This window comes from Panthera tigris, chromosome A1 (assembly GCF_018350195.1).
Source record: "Panthera tigris isolate Pti1 chromosome A1, P.tigris_Pti1_mat1.1, whole genome shotgun sequence".
In the NCBI taxonomy this organism is placed as follows: Eukaryota; Metazoa; Chordata; class Mammalia; order Carnivora; family Felidae; genus Panthera; species Panthera tigris.
Genome location: NC_056660.1, coordinates 211,142,824 through 211,164,174, shown reverse-complemented (window position 1 = coordinate 211,164,174; position 21,351 = coordinate 211,142,824). Strand labels below are relative to the sequence as shown.

The window sequence follows — 21,351 nt, the reverse complement described above, 5'->3', positions numbered from 1 at the left end:
GTATGTATCAGGAGTTATCCATCAGAGGGTTTCATGTTCTGAATTTTTGTGTTCAGGGGCTTTCAATTTTTCAAACATCCGCTTTTTTCCTAGTGATTAAAAACAGGGGAAGAAACCACAAGCCTCCTGCAAAGAACAACCCCTCCATCTGCCCCCAGGATGGTCACAAAATGAGTGGTGTGAAGGAGACATTCCAATAACGATGCTCAACCACTGCCGGGTTTTCCAACGATGACCCTGTGGTCCTTGCACAACTACCAGAGACGGACTCATCCAGTTATAGAACACATGACTCAGAGCTGGTCTCTATGCTGGATCCACTGGGAATAACAAGGTAAGCATCACTGCTTTTCATGCCATGCCTGGAGAGTTCTGCAAAATGCATAAATCCAGCATCGAAGGTCTCCAGCGGGGCCTACATAGGCTGGAGGCACCTTCCCCACAGTTCAGTCTGCAGGAAGGTTTGGATGGCACAGAACTAAAGAGCTGACACCACAACCAGTTGCCAATGTGTGCCACTTTACTGACAAAAAAAAAAAAGATAAATATAGGGGAAAGGAAGAAAAAATAAAATAAGATAAAAACAGAGAGGGAAACAAACCGTAAGAGGCTCTTCACTATAGAGAACAAGATGAGGGTTGCAGAAGGGAGGTGCGTGGGGGCATGGGCATTAAGGAGGGCATTTGTTGGGATGAGCATTGGGTGTTATATGGCAGTGATGAATCACTGCATCCGCTCCTGAAATCAATACTACATTATATGTTAACTAACTTGAACTTAAATAAAATAAATAAGCCAATAAAAATAAAATTTAAAAAAATGAGATTGAGGGAACGACTGGGAAAGAGTGTATTAATCACTGCATTCGAGCACCCACACTCTGCTATTAGTCAGAATCCCGCAGATCTTGTCCCTAGTGTTTTGCATTCTTTCACACATGGGCACCTGATGCTGGCAAGGGGAGAGCTGTAGCGGAAAGATCCCGGTACCATCAGAGGAACAGGGCTCTTGGAGACTGTCTCGCAAGGTGGTGACTGACAGATGCTGGCCATTCTTCTTCCACGATTAAGGTCCGTGATCCCTTCTTCAAAACACTTGGAGGGGCGCCTGGGTAGCTCAGTCGGTTGAGCATCTGACTTCAGCTCGGGTTATGCTCTCATGGGTTCGAGCCCCACATCAGGCTTTGCACTGATAACTCGGAGCCTGCTTTAGATTCTCTGTCTCCCTCTCTCTCTGCCCCTCCCCCACTTGCATTTTCTCTCTCTCTCTCTCTCTCTCTCTCTCTCTCTCTTTTAAAAAAACAAAGACTTAAACCCTTTGGGGCCAGATATCCTGGAACTCAAAATTTTTGCAATTATAAAAGTAACTTGGAAGGTAGAATGGTGGTTAGTTGGGGAGAGAGAGGAGGGAGTTGTATAATGGGTGTAGAGTTTCCCTTCTGCCAGATGAAAAGTTGTGGAGCTTGATTGCACAACAATGTGAATGTACGTAACACTACTGAATTGTACACTTAAAGAGGGTTAAGATGGTAAATTTTATGTTACACATATTTTGCCACTCTTTTTTAGAAAAGTAACTTGGGCCATATATTCTATATGGGTCAATATTCTATATTACTGAACGTCCCTACAGGGTCTAGGATAGTAAGTACGCTAACGTCAAACACGTGGACAGCCTCTACGACAAACTGTACACCTACTCCCACTAAGATAAACAAAAATTATTAGCAGACTCACATCAATTCAGGTTGCATTTTGCCGTCAAATGAGGTTGCTAAACACTGAAATAAATAACTTTTGGTTTTTAGAGTTCTCTGGAATTTGGACTTGCAGCTCAGGAACTGTGAGCCTGCCTGCAGCTCTCACTGATCCCACCCTACCCCATCTTGGTATGAAATTCTTGTTATTCACAGTTTACAGATGAGAAAATAGAAATAAGAAGTAACAGGAGTAGGAAAATGGTCACCGGCCCAACGGCCAGCCAGCAATGGAATCCTAAAGAAGTCCCCTGAAATGTGAAGAAAGAGTCCCAGAGAGCTCTTCCCAGTATGGGTTTTAGTGGAAGGTGCGTGAGATGGAGCCATTTGGGGGTTTTGATTATGGCCTCTCCCCCTGGGAAGGCCATGACTGCTCTCACCATGCCATGATTTATGTCATCCTCTGAGCCAGAACCATGAGCAGGATAAACCACAGTTCTGTCTCCAGGGACTGTCCTTTGATCTTTTGTTACCAAAGTACAGAATATCCCCAACCACTGGACTTTGTCCCCCCTTCCCCTCAACACTAATAGTGTGCTTTCAGTTGGGACTGTTCCCCAGAAACAGAAGGTGTGCAAATGAAAAAGGTCTTTGAATCTCTCAACCGGGCACATCTCCTGCATATCCCCTAGAGAAACAAGACCAAAAGGGATCCGAAGCTTGACAGAACTAGCAAGATAAAAGCTTTGGCTCTCCTCTCTCATGGCTGAGGTCGGCTGCCCTGTCCTTTGGTGAGGGGTGGTTCTTAGCTACGGATGTATCCATCTGTCTTCCTACCAGACCCACATTCACAACTGCCTGTCTTCTGCACACCAACATCAGCACCCTGGGTTAGCCACTGCTAGATGCCACACCATGGCGCTGAACTGGCCGGGGAAGGACAGAGCCATGCTCAGTACCACAGCACTTGCTGGTCCCACCAGGAGAAAGGTCTGGAGTTCCAGAGGAGCTGGTGGGAAGGGCTGACTCCCAGCTAAATGCTTCCTGAGGAGATGGAGTGAGGAAGAGGTGGCTTCCTAGAAAATGAAGCCCCCTTCTGTGAAGATTCAGTGGCAGAGATGCCCTCAGAAATGTGGCTGTGGTGCTGGTCACCGGCACTATTCTTAGCACAACCTCTCAGCAAGGATAAGCCTTTTTCTCAGGGGCCTGGGCTCTCCCTCAGTTAAATTAAACAAAGAACTCCTGTATTGACTGAGAGAATACATTGGGCTTTCAACATGGTATAGTTAATGAGAATGGAAAGAACTTCCATAAAATCCTGAGTCATGACAGCTGAGCAAGATGTCTGCCTCCTGGAGCCACCAAGGTGCAATATGTGCGTTTAAACACATATACGTAAACACACGCCTACAGGTACCACGTAAGCACACACCACACATAAACATGCGCCCACACCACACACATAAACACATGTACACATGATACATAATCACACACACCACACGTACACACACCACATAAACACGTACCCACTCAGGTGAAACTCAGCTAACACATGAGGTCCTGAGTCTAGAATAACAATCCCACTGTATTTGACACACTCAAATATATGTGGAGCCCTTTTAATCAAGCACCACATTTCAAGAGAAATTGTGTGTGTGAGGGAGAGACAGAGAGACAGAAGGAGAGAGAGAGAGAGAAGGAACCTGGATAAATAGGTTCTCTAATCTTACTGCAATCTTACTCAACCTTACTTGTATTCTCACCTCTCTCCAAGATGTTAGGGATCTTGAATCCGAATGCAGTTTCTGGATTGAAACGGCTACTTCTTCCCTCTGATGCTCCAACTCCTGCTGATGGATCAGATGCATCCACCAACTCGGGGCCCTGAGATTCTGCTGCCTCTGTTACAGAGCCCCTGAGATGGCAGCCCCAGCTGGCGCTTCTGAGTCAGCAGCCTGAGCTCCCGAGTTTTAGGTGTGGCAGTTGGGGACGGGGCAAGTGTGCAAAGGAGGCAGAAGGCCCAGAAGGGGAAAGCACTGGGCAGCCGTGCCCTGGGGATCCTGGAAGGATGGGTCAAAATCCTTGCCTTTTATGTGTGAGATGCCAGTGTATGCAAACCCACTTGACAGATTTTAAACCACACTGGTATGAGTAAAGAATGTCAACACTGCGTTACTTCTAGACGCTGCAGAATAAAAACAGAAACAGACTCACAACATATGAGAGTAGAAAGAATCCACGAAGATCTTCCTTCATCTTACTGATGAGGAAATGGAGGCCATGGTTACTATACTGTGTCCCAATTAGAGAATGACCGAGGAAGCACAGAATGTGGCTCTCCTGTGTCCACACCAACCCTCTCTAAACTCTAGTGTGAGCAAAAAATGTGAAACCCATTTATTTATATATGAGCAAAACTAAAAACAATGATTAATAACAATTACTTTCCATCAATAGTTAATTCTACCACAATCCCAGTCATCTCGTTAATATGTGTCAGATACACTTTAATTTTTTGCCAGCAAAGTGAATGAAATCTAAACCCAGGGCCATGATTCTCAGAATGCAACACAAAATGAAAACACAGGGCCCTGGGCATGGGGCAGAGAGGTCAATCTTTCCTTTATGGCCTGTGACCCCAGCCCACCCAGGTGGGTGACCCCATGAAATTGCAAACACCACACACTTGGGAGCATAAATATGTTTAGTACCTGAAGGGAAGTGGATAAACAGTCCCCTCCAGGCCACCTAGCAAATGCCAGCTTAGGATGGAGGGGACTGCTGCCATCCCTCATCCCAAGATGCTGTAGGACACACACTCAATCCTGAACCTCATGTGTGTGCACAGGCTTCCACTGGTGGCGGAAGACAGCCACAGAAGCAGGCCTTCCCACACTGCTGTGCCCTGGTCACTGCCCAGACAGGGCCACAGAGGTAGCAGAGTCATAATGGAGAGTAAAGGGAGGTGGCAAGAGGCAAGGACACGTAAGAGCTGAGGCTCCAGGCCCACAGCACACGCTCCACTGTCTGATCAGACTTCACTTACAAAGCACGAAGTCAAAGATAAAATCATTAAGAATATAATGCAAAGCAAATTAAGTCAGTCAGTGAAAGAAAAATGATTTCACTTCACTCGTATGCGGAATTTAAGAAACTAAACAAATGAACGGTAAGGGAAGGAAAAATAAGATAAAAACAGACAGGGAGGCAAACCATAAGAGACTCTTAAATACAGAGAACAAACCAAGGGCTGCTGGAGGAGAGGTGGATGGGGTCGTGGGCTAAATGGGGGATGGGCATTAAGGAGGGCACCTGTTGAGATGAGCACTGGGTGTTATATGGAACTGATGAATCACTGGATTCTACTCCTGAAACCAATACTACACTGTATGCTAACTAACTTGAATTTAAATAAATAAATTAGAAAAAAAAAATAATTTCAAGATGGCTACCACAGAGCACTGCTCTTCTGAGTATGGCCCTGTGTGGCTGCACCAGTTACACACTTTAAAGCCAGTCCTGACTAAACTTCATTTTGTGTGTACAGTCTTCTGTTATTCATGCAGCATAACCAACTGCTCATAGCTTGAAAGAACCAGAGGATCACTGTGCAGTTAGGCTAACAAATAACTGCTGTGTTAATCTGTTAGGGCCGCCATAACAAAGTACCACAGGCTGAGTAACTTATGCAACAGAAATTTATTTCCTCACAATTCTGAAGGCAAGAAGTCCAAGATCAAGGTGTCAGCTGCCTGCTTTCTTTCTGAGGTATTTTTCATTGGCTTGGAGATGGTTGTCTTCCCCTTGTGTCTTCACATGGTCTCCCCTGTGTGTCTGTGTCCAAATTTCCTCTTTTTCTAAGAACACCAGGCATATTGGATCAAGGCTCACTTTAATGACCGTATTTTAATTTAATTGCCTTTTTAAAGAGGCTATCTCCAAATATAGTCACATTCTGAGGTACCAAGGTAGGAACTTTAATGTAGGGAATTTGAGGGGACACAATATAATCCCTGACAGGCACCATTCCTCAAATGCTAGATGTTCTGTAGAAATGATCTTGGGGAAAATGGCTCCCTAAGAATTTATATCCAGTTTATGGCTTCTCTAGATAGACTTTCCCCAACCCTTATGATCATATTGGGTTCCTCTTCTATACACTCACAGCATTTGTCACAATGCTCATATGTACTATTTTTATAATTTTTGTTAAATTCTTCTCCTACAATCTTGTAAGTCCATGAGGGCAGAGTCCAATTTGGCATGTTCAGAGCTGTTTAAGTTAGTATCTGGCCCACAGAAAGCATCAAATTAATATTTCCTGAAGGAAGGAAGGTCAACCAATGACACACAACCTAATGTAAATCAAACTCTGGAACTTCCTAATCTTTGGCTTATTGGCCCAGAAAGCACCCTAGGGATCCACTTCTCTGCCTTTAGAGGAGATTTGGAGCATAAAATGTATTCACAATTTCCTAAAATATTTTATTTCAAGTCTAACAAGTAAACTTCCTTCCCCACAGAGAAACAATTTCGTGGTTATTTATGAGACTTCCAGCTGCTGCACAGAAAACCAGGATTATGTGGGGGTGTGAATGCTTGTTTTCCCAAACACCAACATTAATCAAGCTGTGGGACAAATACGTGGTTAACATGAACTGCTGTCCAGTGACTCAGAGCACCCCTGGAATGCTTGGACCCCCACCCTTGGTAAGATCAGTGTCTGCTGACAGCTGCAGGACCCCGCTGCAAGGACATATCATTCACTCGCTCTATGGACAAATATTTATCCAGAAACAACTATTAGGCATCAGATACTAGGCTTGACATTTAGGACACAAGTATCCTTGGTACTTGGGATACAAAGACGAGCCTAGTGGTGGAAACAGAATACAAGTTCAATGGGATAATCACTAATGAAGCTACAATTCATTTATTGATTTACTCATTCACTCAACATTTTCTAGATGCTCCCTATGGCAGGCTCTGTCCCAGGCAGTGGGGATTCAGCAGAGAAAAAAAGTGAGGAAGTGTTTGCCCTCATGGAGCCTACATTCTAGTTGGGGGAAGACAGACAATTAACTGATACATAGATAAAGAACATCAGGTGATGACAAGTGCTGTGAAAAGACAGAAAGCAGGATAAATGGTTTACAAAGTGACAGAAGAACAGCTATCTTTGACAGTGGTCCAAGAAGGCTTCTCTGATTGGGTGAATCCGAGCAGAGACTTGAGCAGCGGAAGAGAAGAAGCCATGAAGAAATGGGGTGGGGGGTGGGGGGGCATCCAGCATGAGGGAACAGTGAATGCAAGAGCTCTGAAGTGAGCCCATCTGAAGGAACATCTAGGAGGTGGGGAAAAAGAAGGAGATGGGGAGGCAGGAAGGTAGAAGGCTACACTTCAAAATGCAGAGTGAGCTCAGGAGAGGGACACATCAGTCCTCCTAGGGCTGAGCATGTAGGGGAAGGGGACCTCACAAGGAGGCAACTTTTGAAATGAGTCTGAAAGGAGGCCAGAAATTTGCCTCACAGACCGGCTGAGAACTGTCCTCACAAACTCTCTACAGGAAGCCGAAAATCCATGTGTCCTTGGCTCAGAGGCCAGTACTCGGGACACTAGTGACTGACTCGGCCCTCTCATCTCCAAGATATTCGCTCTTCTTTACCTCTGCCTAGGGAGCACACCTCTCCTGCCTGCTTCAGGCTCTCTCAGACCCCCATCGCCACATTCCTGCCTGGGTCAGTATCCTGCTCACCACTGAATCCCCAGTTCCTAGAACAGAGTAGGAGCTTGTTGAGTAAATGAATGTCACTTGCTTTCTCTTATGCATCCATCCATCTATTCATTCATCCATCCTCTTCTTTTTTCTAAAATAAAAATTTGAAGTATTCACTTTCAGCTACAACTTCAGGCCAAGAGTCCCAACCGCTGCCATATTGTCTCATGCACACTCCTTTCAGAAACCAGGCATCAGAGTATATGCTAACTTTCTTCAGGAAATTGTGGGTATTCTCAGAGGTTAAATTGGTTCCATAGGGGAATATAAGTATTTAATAAGCTGCCAAATTCATCATAGATGGTCAGTAAGCTCAAAACTTACGATTTCATTGTTTCTGAGTTCCTATCCTGTAGGGAACTCTGTCAGATCTTGGACACACGCCTATGAATAAGCAGACGTGATTCTTGTCCTCGCTGAGTTTACAGTATAGACTACAAAGGACACAGACAGATACTCATCATCTTATAAAGCCTAAAATAGGTGAGGTAGCTGGTGTTAAAGTCATAGGAGAGGCATCTAACGCAGATTGAGACAAGAAGGTCTTCTGAAGGAAGCCATGCATGAGTCCTAAAGATGAACAGAAATAACTCGGTAAAGCTTTTGGGGAAAACAAGTTTCAGGCAGAAGGAACCTAAGCGCAAGGGCTAGAGGCAATGAAAAGCAAGGGTTATTTGAGTAATAAAAACTAGTTCAGAATGTCACAGGCTATATCTGGAGTGATAAGAGACAAAACAGGAGGAAGAGGCAGGAGTTGCACAGAAAAGGCACTCCTGAAACAGACTAAAGAACTGGGTCTTTACACTGCAGGCAGACGTTGACAGACTTTCAGCATGAGAGAGAGATGACCTGATTTATACTTTAGAAATAACTTCTCTGGGGTGCCTGGCTGGCTCAGTTGGTTAAGCGTCCCACTTCAACTCAGGTCATGATCTCATGGTTTGGGAGTTCAGGCCCCATATTGGGCTCTGTGCTGTTGGTGCAGAGTCTGCTTTGGATTCTCTGTTTCTCTCTCAAATAAATAAAATAAAACATTAAAAAAGAATACTTCCTCTAACTTCTAATAGGAGAGTTCAAGGGCAGAGAGACTAGTCAGGAGGCTCTGCTATTATGCCGGTGAAGTTATGATGCTGCAGCATAGTAATGCACTGGGGAAAGGCAGACAATTTAGGAATCTATTTAGGAGGTGGAAATGATAGGACTTGGCCATGTGGGTTGACTGAAGACAGGAATAAAAGAAGAAAAACCACACCAGGAGTGTGTTTGCCACACAGGGCTCTGAAGCTGGAGGTCAAGTCATTCATTTTTTTTAGGGATGCCATCACTATGCTGTTAGGGCCATTGATGGCTCCAATGATGAACAGACCAGAGCAGGATGAAAGGATCAGACAGCTTTCTCAGGTCTCTGCAGGCAGCAGAGGGAAGCCAGAATGTTGGTCAGGATAGGATAAGCCACCTCTTGATCCCACCAAAGGTATGTGGAAGCACAGGAAGGGCCAAGGGCAAAGCCGGGATGTACCTTGTACATTTCTCTAAAGAGTTTTGGGAAGTGCAATAGAGCTTAACAGCTAACATCTCAAATAGCATGTCTTCAGGACTGAGACTTTGTGCCCTACAACAGATTCATCTTTCGGTCGAAACTGATTCTCTGCTCATATTGATCCAAATCCCCTTCCTGGCCTCAGATGCACTCCCCAGACTTCTGTGCCCTTCCAAATTTTACCTGTACTTCAGTGCTGTCCTGGCCACTCTGACAGCACGTGTTTGGCACACAGCATCCTGAAGGAGGTAAAATGAGCAGTTTCCTGTTTGAAAAGTGGGAACCTATGGCCCTGAAATGATGACAGAACAAGGCCAGGAAACATCACACAGTGAAGAAATACAAGGCAGGGTTATGTGGTGAGGTCCGGTTAATGAGTAAAGGCTTTTGACTGGATGAGTGAGCACCTTAGAGCTACAAAGCTACACCAGTGCTGAGGCAACTGTGCTTTGAGTTCCCATCATCTTGGATTTAACTAAGCAAACAAAGCTAGCCACATTACCAATTAATCTTTCCTCACATTTACATATTAATGTATTTCCCCCAATTCTCCCCAATGGTCTGCCCATCCCTCTCATTGGTACAAGCTTGAAACACTTTACCAATCTTCCCACCAGCTCTGAAAGTAGATAATCAAAAGCAATATGCCATCTCACTAAAAAAAAGGTACAGAATGACACTTCAAGTGTTAACTACCTCATAGCAAAGTAAGGTATGGATCACTATGGAGTGGCTCTAATCATAAGACAATCAGGTAATCAGGAAATTCAAAACAAGTCTCAGGCAGGTTGTACCAAGAAAGTTTGTTATTGGCCAAAACAAACAAACAAACAAACAAACAAAACTTGTGTACTTTAGACTCAATATGGAGTATGGCAATGATTTAGAATCAAGTAACTGGGCTTCTGTAAAATCAGAACTATAAATAACCCCCTCAATCATACCACATCAATTAGTGATCTGATATGCTAATTACTCTTTTTTTTTTAGCCATTTTATTTAATTTACCTTTGTAATTTACATCCAAGTTAGTTAGCCTATAGTACAACAATGATTTCAGGAGTAGATTCCTTACTGCCCCTTACCCATTTAGCCCAACCCCCCTCCCACAACCCCTCCAGTAACCCTCTGTTTGTTCTCCATGTTTAGGAGTCTCTTATGTTTTGTCCACCTCCCTGTTTTTATATTATTTTTGTTTCCCTTCCCTTATGTTCATCTGTTCTGTGTCTTAAAGTCCTCATATGAGTGAAGTCATATGTTATTTCTCTTTCTCTGACTGACTAATTTCATTTAGCATAATACCCTCTAGTTCCATCCATGTAGTTGCAAATGGCAAAATTTCATTCTTTTTGATTGCCAAGTAATACTCCATTGTACATATATACCACATTTTCTTTATCCATTCATCCATCAAAGGACATTTGGGCTCTTTCCATACTTTGGCTATTGTAGATAGTGCTGCTATAAACATGGGGTGCATGTATCCCTTTGAAAGAGCACACCTGTATCCCTCAGATAAATACCTAGTAGAGCAATTGCTAGGAATAGGATAGTTCCATTTTTAATTTTTTGAGGAATCTCCATACTGTTTTTCAGAGTGGTTGCATCAGTTTGCATTCCCACCAACAATGCAAAAGAGATCCTCTTTCTCTGCATCCTCGCCAGCATCTGTTGTTGCCTGAGTTGTTAATGTTAGCCATTCTGACAGGTGTGAGGTGGTATCTCATTGTGATTTTGATTTGTATTTCCCTGATGCTGAGTGATGTGGAGCATTTTTTCATGTGTCAGTTGGCCATCTGGATGTCTTCTTTGGAGAAGTGTCTATTCATGTCTTTTGCCCATTTCTTCACTGGATTAGTTGTTTTTTGGGTGTTGAGTTTGAGAAGTTCTTTACAGATTTTGGATACTAACCCTTTATCTGATATGTCGTTTGCAAATATCTTTTCCCATTCCATCAGTTGCCTTTTAGTTTTGCTGATTGTTTCCTTAGCTGTGCAGAAGTTTTTTATTTTGATGAGGTCCCAATAGTTCATTTTTGCTTTTGTTTCTCTTGCCTCCTGAGACGTGTTGAATAAGAAGTTGCTGCGGCCAAGGTCAAAGAGGTTTTTTCCTGCTTTCTCCTCGAGGATTTTGATGGCTTCCTGTCTTACATTTAGGTCTTTCATCCATTTTGAGTTTATTTTTGTGTTGTGGTGTAAGAAAGTGGTCCAGGTTCATTTTTCTGCATGTCGCTGTCCAGTTTTCCCAGCACCACTTGCTGAAGAGACTATCTTTATTCCATTGCATGTTCTTTCCTGCTTCGTCAAAGATTAGTTGGCCATATGTTTGTGGGTCCAATTCTGGGTTCTCTATCCTGTTCCACTGATCTGAGTGTCTGTTTGTGCCAGTACCATACTTTCTTGATGATTACAGCTTTGTAATACAGCTTGAAGTCTGGGATTGTGATGAAGTCTGGGATTTGGTTTTCTTTTTCAAGATTGTTTTGGCTATTCTGGGTCTTTTCTGGTTCCATACAAATTTTAAGATTGTTCGTTCTAGCTCTGTGAAGAATGCTGGTGTTATTTTGATAGGGATTGCATTGAATATGTAGATTGCTTTGGGTAGTATTGACATTTTAACAATATTTGTTCTTCCTATCCAGGAGCATGAAATATTTTTCCATTTTGTTGTGTCTTCTTCAATTTCTTTCATAAGCTCTCTATAGTTTTCAGTATATAGATTTTTCACCTCTTTGGTTAGATTTATTCCTAGGTATTTTAGGGTTTTTGGTGCAATTGTAAATGGGATCGGTACCTCGATTTCTCTTTCTGTACTTCATTGTTGGTGTATAGGAATGCAACCGATTTTTGTGCATTGATTTTATATCCTGCAACTTTGCTGAATTCATGGATCAATTCTAGCAGTTTTTGGCGGAATTTTTTGGGTTTTCCATATAGAGTATCATGTCATCTGCGAAGTGTGAAAGTTTGACCTCCTCCTGGCTGATTTGGATGACTTTTTTTCTTTGTGTTGTCTGATGACTAAGGCTAAGACTTCCAATATTATGTTGAACAACAGTGGTGAGAGTGGACATCCCTGTCTTTTCCTGACCTTTGGGGGAAAGCTCTCAGTTTTTCTCCATTGAGGATAAAAGAACAGCAAATAAAACCCAAAACCAACAGAAGACAGGAAATAATAAAGATTAAAGCAGAAATCAATGCTATCAAAACCAAAAACACAGTAAAACAGATCAATGAAACCAGAAGCTGGTTCTTTGAAAGAATTAACAAAAGTGATAAACCACTAGCCAGTTTTATCAAAAAGAAAAAGGAAAGGACCCAAATAAAATCAAGAATTAAAGAGGAGAGATCACAACCAACGTAGCAGAAATAAACACAATAATAAGAGAATATTATGAGCAATTGTATGCCAATAAAATGGGCAATCTGGAAGAAATGGACAAATTCCTATAAACATATAAACTGCCAAAACTGAAACGGAAGAAACAGAAAATTTGAACAGACCCATAACGAGTAAAGAAATTGAATTAATAATCAAACATATCCCAAAAAACAAGAGTCCAGGGCAAGATGGCTTTCCAGGGGAATACTACCAAACATTTAAGGAAGAGCTAACACCTCTTCTCCTGAAGCTGTTCCAAAAAATAGAAATGGAAGGAAAACTTCCAAACTCTTTCCATGAAGCCAGCATTACCTTGATTCCAAAACCAGACAAAGACGCCACTAAAAAGGAGAACTACAGACAATTTTCCTGATGAACGTGGATGCAAAAATCCTCAACAAGGTTTTAGCCAACCAGATCCAACAATACATTAAAAAAATATTCACCATAACCAAGTGGAATTTATACTTGGGATGCAGGACTGGTTCAATATCCACAAAACAATCAATGTGATTCATCACATCAATAAAAGAAAGGACAAGAACCATATGATCCTTTCAGTAGATGCAGAGAAAGCATTTGACAAAATACAGCATCCTTTCTTGATAAAAACCCTCAAGAAAGTAGAGATAGAAGGGTCATACCTCGAGATCATAAAAGCCATATATTAAAGAACCTATGCTAATTATTCTAATGAGATTTTTGTTAATGTTATAACATTTATAATATTTGTTAGTATTTAATAATGTCTGTGGCATACCATTTAAAAGGCAACTCAAAAAAAAAAAAAAAACAAAAAAAAAAACACAAAGAACACCTTGGTGGCTCAGTTGGTTAAGCGTCTGACTTTGGTTCAGGTCATGATCTCGTGGTTCTTGAGTTCGAGTCCTGCATCAGGCTCTGTGCTGACAGTTCAGAGCCTGAATCCTGCCTCAGGTTCTGTGTGTGTCTCTCTCTCGGCCCCTCCCTCGCTCACACCCTCTCTCTCTCTCTCTCTCTCTCTCTCTCTCTCTCTCTCTCAAAAATAAACATTAAAAATAATAATGATAATTAAAAAAATAAAAGGCAACTCAAAAATTTCCAAATGACCTCAATAAGAAATCTACTCAAGACTCATTTCTTGCAATATGGCAGACCAGATACCCTAAAAAACTCTCCCAGTGTTAAGTCCCCTAATTAGCATTAAAAAAGAGGGAAGAAATCCTCAGAGGCCAAAAATAGAAAAAAGAAAAACAAATACAAGTAAGTAGAAATTCAGAGAGAAAAGCGAAAGATGCACTGTGATTATCTTTTTTTATGTGTCAATTTGGCTAGGATGCAGTCCCCAGTATTCAAACATTACTCTGGACGTTGCTGTGAGAGGTGTTTCATAGGTGTAAATTAAAGTCCATTAATAAAGTCAAAGTAAAGAGAATTATTCTTGATAATCTGTAGGTCTGATTTAATCAGCTGAAAGATCCTAAGAGCAGAGCTGAGACTTCCCAGAAGAAATTCTACCTTGGACAGCTGCTTCAGCCTAAGCCTGAGACTTGCAGCCTGCCCTTCCTCACAGTCTGCCCATGGATTTTGGATTTGCCTTGCCAGCCCCCGCTATTGTGGTAACCACTTTCTTGCAATAAATCTCCTAATGTATATTTCTTACTGGTTCTGCTTCTCTGGCTGAACTCTGATTGATGCACACAGCCAGCTGGGGCATCTACTGCTCCCTACTTTTGCTCTGGGGAACAATGGTAAGTTTAAAAGTCAGATTAGAGGGATGCCTGGATGGCTCAGTTGGTTAAGTGTCTGACTCTTGATTTCCGCTCAGGTCTTGATCTCCCGGTTCATGAGATAGAGCCTGCCATTGGGCTCTGTGCTGACACCATGAAGCCTTCTCTCTCTCTCTCTCTCTCTCTATCTCTCTCTCTCTCTCTCCTCTCTCTCTGGTCCCCACCACCCCCCATGCCTCTCTCTCTGTCCCCACCCCCATGCATGCACTTGAGCCCTCTCTCTCTTTCCCTCTCTCTTAAAATAAACATTTTTTTTAAAAGTCAGATTAGAGAATAAATGAAAAACTGAACCAGAAAACAAAGAAACTAGTAAGCAAACTTAAACTTGGTTCTCCAGGCTTGAACTCTGGGACAGGAGAGAAAACTATTTATGGAGAATCTATAGCCACAAGCCATAGATTTGGGGTCCAACTTCATAACAAATACGTTTGTTAAGTTCAACACTAAGCATAGAGAAATACCACTTCATATCCACCAGACCAGCCAAATATAAAAGTGAGAATAGCAAGTATTGGACAGAACATGAAACAGTGGGAACTCTCATTTACCATGCTTGAATATCAACTTTGGAAAACAAGTTTGCATCATCTGGTAAAGTCAGATGTATATAGACTATGAGATATTCATTCCACTATCTTTGATAAGGACTTGAATCCTAAGAAACATGTATAAGAACAGTCTTGTTTTTAAATTTTTATTTATTTAAATTCAAACTAGTTAATATACAGTGTAGTATTGGCTTCTGGAGTAGAACTCAGAGATTCATCACTTCGGTATAACACCCAGTGCTCATCCCAACAAGTGCCCTCCTTAATTCCCATCATACATTTAGCTCATCGCTCCACCCTCCCCCTCCACCCTGCAGCAACCCTGTTTGTTCTCTATATTTAAGAGTCTCTTATGGTTTGCCTCCTTCTCTGTTTTTATCTTATTTTTCCTTCCCTTCTCCTATGTTCATCTGTTGTGGTTCTTAAATTCCGCCTATGAGTGAAATCATATGATATTTGTCTTTCTCTGACTTATTTTGCTTAGCATAATACACTCTAGTTCCATCCACGTTGTTGCAAATGGCAAGATTTCATTCTTTTTGATGACAAATAGTATTCCATTGTATATATATACCACATTGTAGGGATTGACTTAGTCACAGAGACCCTCCATCCTGTTATCCTTAAAGAAAGCTTCTGAGATCAAAAAGCACATGAGTTTTGCACAACTGCAGAGTCAAATGTTATCCAGTTCAATGTAAATATATACCACATCTTCTTTATCCATTCATCAGTTGATGGTCATTTGGGCTCTTTCCATAATTTGGCTATTGTTGATAGTGCTGCTATAAACATTAGGGTGCATGTGCCCCCTTTGAATCAGTATTTTCGTATCCCTTGGGTAAATCCCTAGAAATGCAATTGCTGGGTCATAGGGTAGTTCTCTTTTTAATTTTTTAAGGAACCTCCATACTGTTTTCCAGAGTGGCTGCTCCAGGTTGCATTCCTACCAACAGTGCAAAAGGGTTCCCCTTTCTTCATATCCTCGCTGTATCCTCTTGTTTCCTGAGTTGTTAATTTTAGCCATCCTGACAGGTGTGAGATGGTACCTCGTTGTGGTTTTGACTTTTATTTCCCTGATGATGAGTGATAGTGAGCATCTTTTTAAATGTCTATTAGCCAACTGGATGTCTTCTTTGGAAAATTGTCTATTCATGTCTTTTGCCCATTTTTTCACTAGATTATTTGTTTGGGTTTTGAGTTTGGTAAGTTCTTTATAGATTTTGGATACTAACCCTGTATACAACAGATCATTTGCAAATATATTCTCCCATTTCATTGGTTGACTTTTAGTTTTGTTGATTGTTTCCTTTGCTATGCAGAAGCTTTTTACATTGATGAGGTCCCAGTAGTTCATTTTTGCTTTTATCTCCCTTGCCTCCAGAGACATGTCTAGTAAGAAGTTGCTGCAGCCGAGGTCAAAGAAGTTGCTGCCTGTTTTCTCCTGTAGGATTTTGATGGTTTCTTATTTCACATTTAGGTCTTTCATCCATTTTGAGTTTATTTTTGTGTATGGTGTAAGAAAGTGGTCCAGTATCATTCTTCTGCATGTCACTGTCCAGTTTTCTCTTCATTTGCTGAAGAGACTGTCTTTTTTCCATTGGATACTCTTTCCTGCTTTGTTGAAGGTTAGTTGGCCTATATAATTGTCCCCATCTGGGAGCAGTTCAGATCTACACACAGGAGACAGGATCAGGTGGAACATTCACATAATGAAATGCAGTGATAGGGAAAATGAATGAATTATAGCTACATGTCCTGGCAAAAATACAATGTACAGTGACAAAAATCCCAATTCATGCATAGAGGTCCCATTTTCCTTCATGGTCTTACCAGATATTATAAAAATAAAACTAGGACCAGATCCCGACTTACCCATGTCTCACATCCAGGCTGTCAGCTCTGAAGACCAAGAATTATATCCTATTCACATATGAACCCACAGAACCTAGGGGAGCACCAGACATAAAGAATGTACTCAGGGCACCTGGGTGGCTCAGTCAGTTAAGCGTCCAACCTCAGCTCAGGTCACACCGACAGTACAGAGGCTGCTTGGGATTCTCTCTCTCACTCTCTCTCTGCCCCTCCCCAGTTCATGCTCATGCACTCTCTCAAAATAAATAAACAAACATTTAAAAAAGAATATACTCAATATATAGATGTTGAATGAATAAATTTTGAACACAAAAATGCATGCCAGGAACCAGACCTTATGTTCCTAACCTAGAATACCTAATGCATCAAATCCCAAACTCTGACCTTACCTGCCTAGACCTCTTCCCGCCATTGATAACCCTGTAGCTTAGCATCAGACCTATCTGACTAGTGTTAATTCTCCCCTTCCCCAGTCTCCTAAAACCATAGTTCCCCCAGATATCCATGTAAAACCCAGTCAAGTCCCAGTGTGATATGTTCTCGACAAAAAACTTCAGGTAAAGGAACTTGTCATTGTTGGTAAAATGAACTTTTAGACCATATTGATAAGGGACCAATTGTGAAATTCCTGAACACCTTTCTACATGGGAAATAAACATAAGTAAAGGGACACATTTTAGATGAAAATAACTGATACATTTTCTCTCTTGAACTACTAGAGCATTTTTAAAGTACATCTTTTTTTTCACTACCAAGGGTGTTTCTGCCTTGAACATTACAAAGGCAGAACATGTTACACAAGTAAAGGTGATCTTTCTTGATATAATCACAGTAATTCAACCTCGAAACACCAACTGACCTAAGTATGAAGTGTACCTTAATGTTGGCTAATGACATGGCCACTGTCAGTTAATTCCATCATCTCGGCAGGGTAATGTGACATAAGAACACCACAATTACCTTGTTTAGAAAGACCAAGTACATTTAAATAAAGCAAGATTTTTAAAACCCAAATGTCATATATATTTTAAGAATATTCACAAGCACATTAGATTATTCTTAAATCTCTAGCTGTCATTTCGGCATTAAATCATATTGTTGTCTTAAGAAGGGAGATGTTCACAGAACTGACACCTTCTGAACTTCCAGAAAATACACATTTCTCTTTTCTTTCTATCAATGTTATGCAGACAAGAGGCTAGTATACTCTAGTCTCATCTATCTGGCTATGAATCACTACTTCATTCCAATGATTTACTAAATTTCTAGTTTGCACCTCCTACTATGTTACATACTGTTTGGGAAGGGAATTCCTACTCCAATGGGGCTTTCAAGACTGTTGATAAAACAAGATTTACATATTCAAAGAAGACATAAGAATAAACATGAGGGAGTATAAAGCCCAAGGTATAATAGAACCTTGACTTCTAAGCTTGGCTAACTTCAGAACACCTACTGCTTTGATGGCTTTGAATGTTCACTCCCTTCACCAGAGCACCTGAGTGTCTCAGTTGGTTAAGCATCTGACTTCGGCTCAGGTCATGATCTCATACTTTGTGAGTCTGAGCCCCACGCCGGGCTCTGTGCTGACAGCTCAGAGCCTGAAGCCTGCTTCGGGTTCTGTGTCTCCCTCTCTCACTGTTCCTCCCCTGCCTGTGCTCTCTCAGAAATAAATAAGTATTAAAAAAGCTTTTTTAAAATAGAAAGTTCACTCCCTTGTCTGAATCACATTGCATCTTTGGTGAAAAAAAGGAGCTGCATTAGGCATTCTGAAAGGTCCTTCCAAAAGAGCTGTTCTGCTCTGACAGTGGGAGGTTTTAAGCAAGTTTAAGAGAATATCTTTTAGAAGATATGTGTGGAGAAATTCACAACACAAATATTTCTCCAAGTAGGATTAATCAGAGCAGTTTCCAAAGTAATGGTAAGCCTTAGGGTTGGTGGGGAAACACAATAACGAAATGATATGACAAGTGCCATAGCTGAGGTATTGTGCGTGACCTAACAAGGACATGACATTTGTAAACCTCTCTTTTCCTATCCATCCTTTCTGCCTTTATGACTAAATATGTGCCATTCTCAACTCATTATTAATGAACTCTACCTCAACAGAGAGATGTTCAAGGCAGGTGGATGAGGATTAGCCTAACTCATTTCACAGAGCAACTGTGGCTACAGAAGTGAGTCTCCAGGCAAGTTCACTCACTGCCCTAATCACTCTCTCTGCCATAGTGATAACCCAGTGATCTAAAAAATAGTAAATCACACATATAAGTGTTATCCTATCATCCAGTGTGTAATAGGAATTGGGAAAGTCTTCAAGTGATTAGATCAGAGCCCTAAAATTTCACACTGAGACTAAGTTATCTGAATTAGTAATTTAATCAATCAGATCATCCAGAAGTATCTTCTCCCAGTTCTTGCTCGAAGGAGATTTAGACAGTAAGTTTTCCAATTAAGGACAAAGTTGGAATGGCTTCCTAAAGTTAAAGAATTTAAGCAGCTTTCCATTTTTTGTGTAAAAATACATTATAGACTCAAAATTTCTTATTGTTTACATACTCTGCTCTGCTAAGATTACAGAAGAAACTCCCAGGAAAGTTACCATCTATCCCAGGGTCTGGGTGAAGTCTGTAGAGAAATTACTTGTACCCTTGTCCTTTCCTTCTCTTGCCTGCAAAGCTCAAGTTCTGAGTCCTCTCAAACCATGATCAGAATCCACCAGCGCTAATTCCTTCACTATCTATTTTCTCATTGAGGTCCATGGTTTCCAAATCCTTAAGACATATAAATAATATTAATGATTCCTTTTGTTAACTGGCCCCCGGCCCATAATTTTCTTCCTCTGAAGAAAGGAGAAACTATGCAATATTTAAGAAAATGTTCCCATTTCCAGGGGCGCTTTATGCATAGATTATTATCTTCTACAAATCAAAGAGAATGTGGGAATTGCAAGTAAATAACTTGGGTCAGTTTACCTCTGAAAACTACCTGAAACTGTTTAGCACAAGGCAGAGAGGACCAGTTCAGGTCACTCCAGGGTCCAAAGGTCAGGAAACATGTCAGTGAACTACAAACAAAAGGCAGCCAAAAGAAGCTTAGCTCAGTTCATCATCTGATGAATATCTGTTGATGTATCTTTCAGTTTATCTTCACACATCATTATCAGCATCATCAAGCATTTAAATCTGCCTTCCAAAGGCAGATATGACAAGCAGTTTGGTAATATTCCACACTATAACTTTGTTAAGAGTAGAAATCATTGTCTTTAATTTAAACTATCTTCCTCTAGAGGATTCAAAAAGTTTAAAAAAAAAAAAAAACAGGGGCACCTGGGTGGCTCAGTCAATTAAGGGTCCAACTCTTGATCTCAGCTCAAGTGTTGATTTCAGGGTCATGAGTTCAAGCCCCAAACTGGGCTCCACCCTGGGTATGAAGCCTACTTAGAAAAAAAAAAAATTCACCATTGTGCATATCATGTAAGTATCATTGATTAATGTGGCAAGGATGTAGAAGATGCTTTCTCCCCTTCCCATTAAGAATATGAAGAGACTATGGAGAAGTGAAATGATTCTACAGGGGCACATACTTTGTGGCAACAGAAGAGTGGGGAGGAGATAAAAGATTTGAGTAAGAATAAGTCATGATGTAATAAAACAATAATAGAACCAAGACAAACTCCTAAATGCAGTAAGGAAATTTAAGTCACAATACCCTTTAATCCGCAGGTTGGTTCCTTCTGCTCTGGAGCTCTCTGACTCTGCCTCCTGTAAATGATGTGTGGGTGGTATTCTCCCTCAGTCAGTGGATGCTTTTTGACAGGCTCAATGAAGAAGTCTCCATGCGGTAGATGGAAAAATCCAGTCTGTAAATACACATAATGCAAAGGCCTATTTGAATCAATTCTGTATCTATGTAAAGACAATTAGTAAAGTGAAAATTACATAGATCACAATGATCCCTAAAATTCATAAAACCAATGCTTTTATAGTCTGCCATCTGATGTCCCAGAAAAGCTACACATAAATAAGTTAATGAGATGTCATAGCTTATAGTCATAGTTATTCAATGTTTTGGGGTCATGGATTCCTTTGAGATTCCAATGAAAAAAGTATACCATACACATGTAACCAAATGTGGCACACAATTATGCAAATTCATCCCCCTGCCCCTAAAACCCATTGCTGGGTATCTAGGAATCTTAAGTTAAGCACCTATGCTTCTCAGTTGCCCTGTTATGGAGTTGGTACCTATACTCCATACTCCACTGAAAATTGTTTGGAACGTTTACCTGTATGTGGGTAGCCCAGCCTCATGTTCATATGGCTGCTTGACTTGAAATGATGCCATTCTGCTCTCAAGGAAACAAAGAACAGAATGCTGAGTCCCTGATCTGAGACTGAGTTTCCTGGAGTCTACAGTGCAAAGTCCTCTGTCAGTTTCCAGGGGAAAGGAGCCACTCTCATTTCACAGTTATGGGAATCAGCAATATGCTGGAGAACGCCCATCAATGAGTAACTTCCTGGAGGTCAGGTCTAGAAGTGGTATATGCCTCAACTCTCTTTTCTCTTCAGGAAGTTTTCTTGGTCCCCATTTGAGATGTTTAGAAAACTCCTTTGCCAATGATCTCCTAGGATGGACTTAAATCTAAGGATCTGAGTTTTATATAAATGAAAAAAAGAGCTTGCCCTAGAAGACCTGCCTAAGGCATCATACTGAAGTGACCGGGAGCTCAGACTCTGGAATTTTAGTGGGTTCAATCCCAG

At 41.3% G+C, this 21,351-nt stretch overlaps 1 protein-coding gene across 1 annotated transcript in view; it reads right to left on the bottom strand.

Annotated features, from left to right (window-relative positions):
* LOC102959469 (A disintegrin and metalloproteinase with thrombospondin motifs 12) overlaps positions 1–21,351 on the bottom strand; it is a 301,054-nt gene that overhangs the window by 187,559 nt on the left and 92,144 nt on the right. Inside the window, exon 3 of the mRNA XM_042956966.1 lies at positions 20,300–20,450. Coding sequence (XP_042812900.1) covers positions 20,300–20,450 — 151 coding nt within the window. The remainder of the gene's footprint in view (positions 1–20,299; positions 20,451–21,351) is intronic.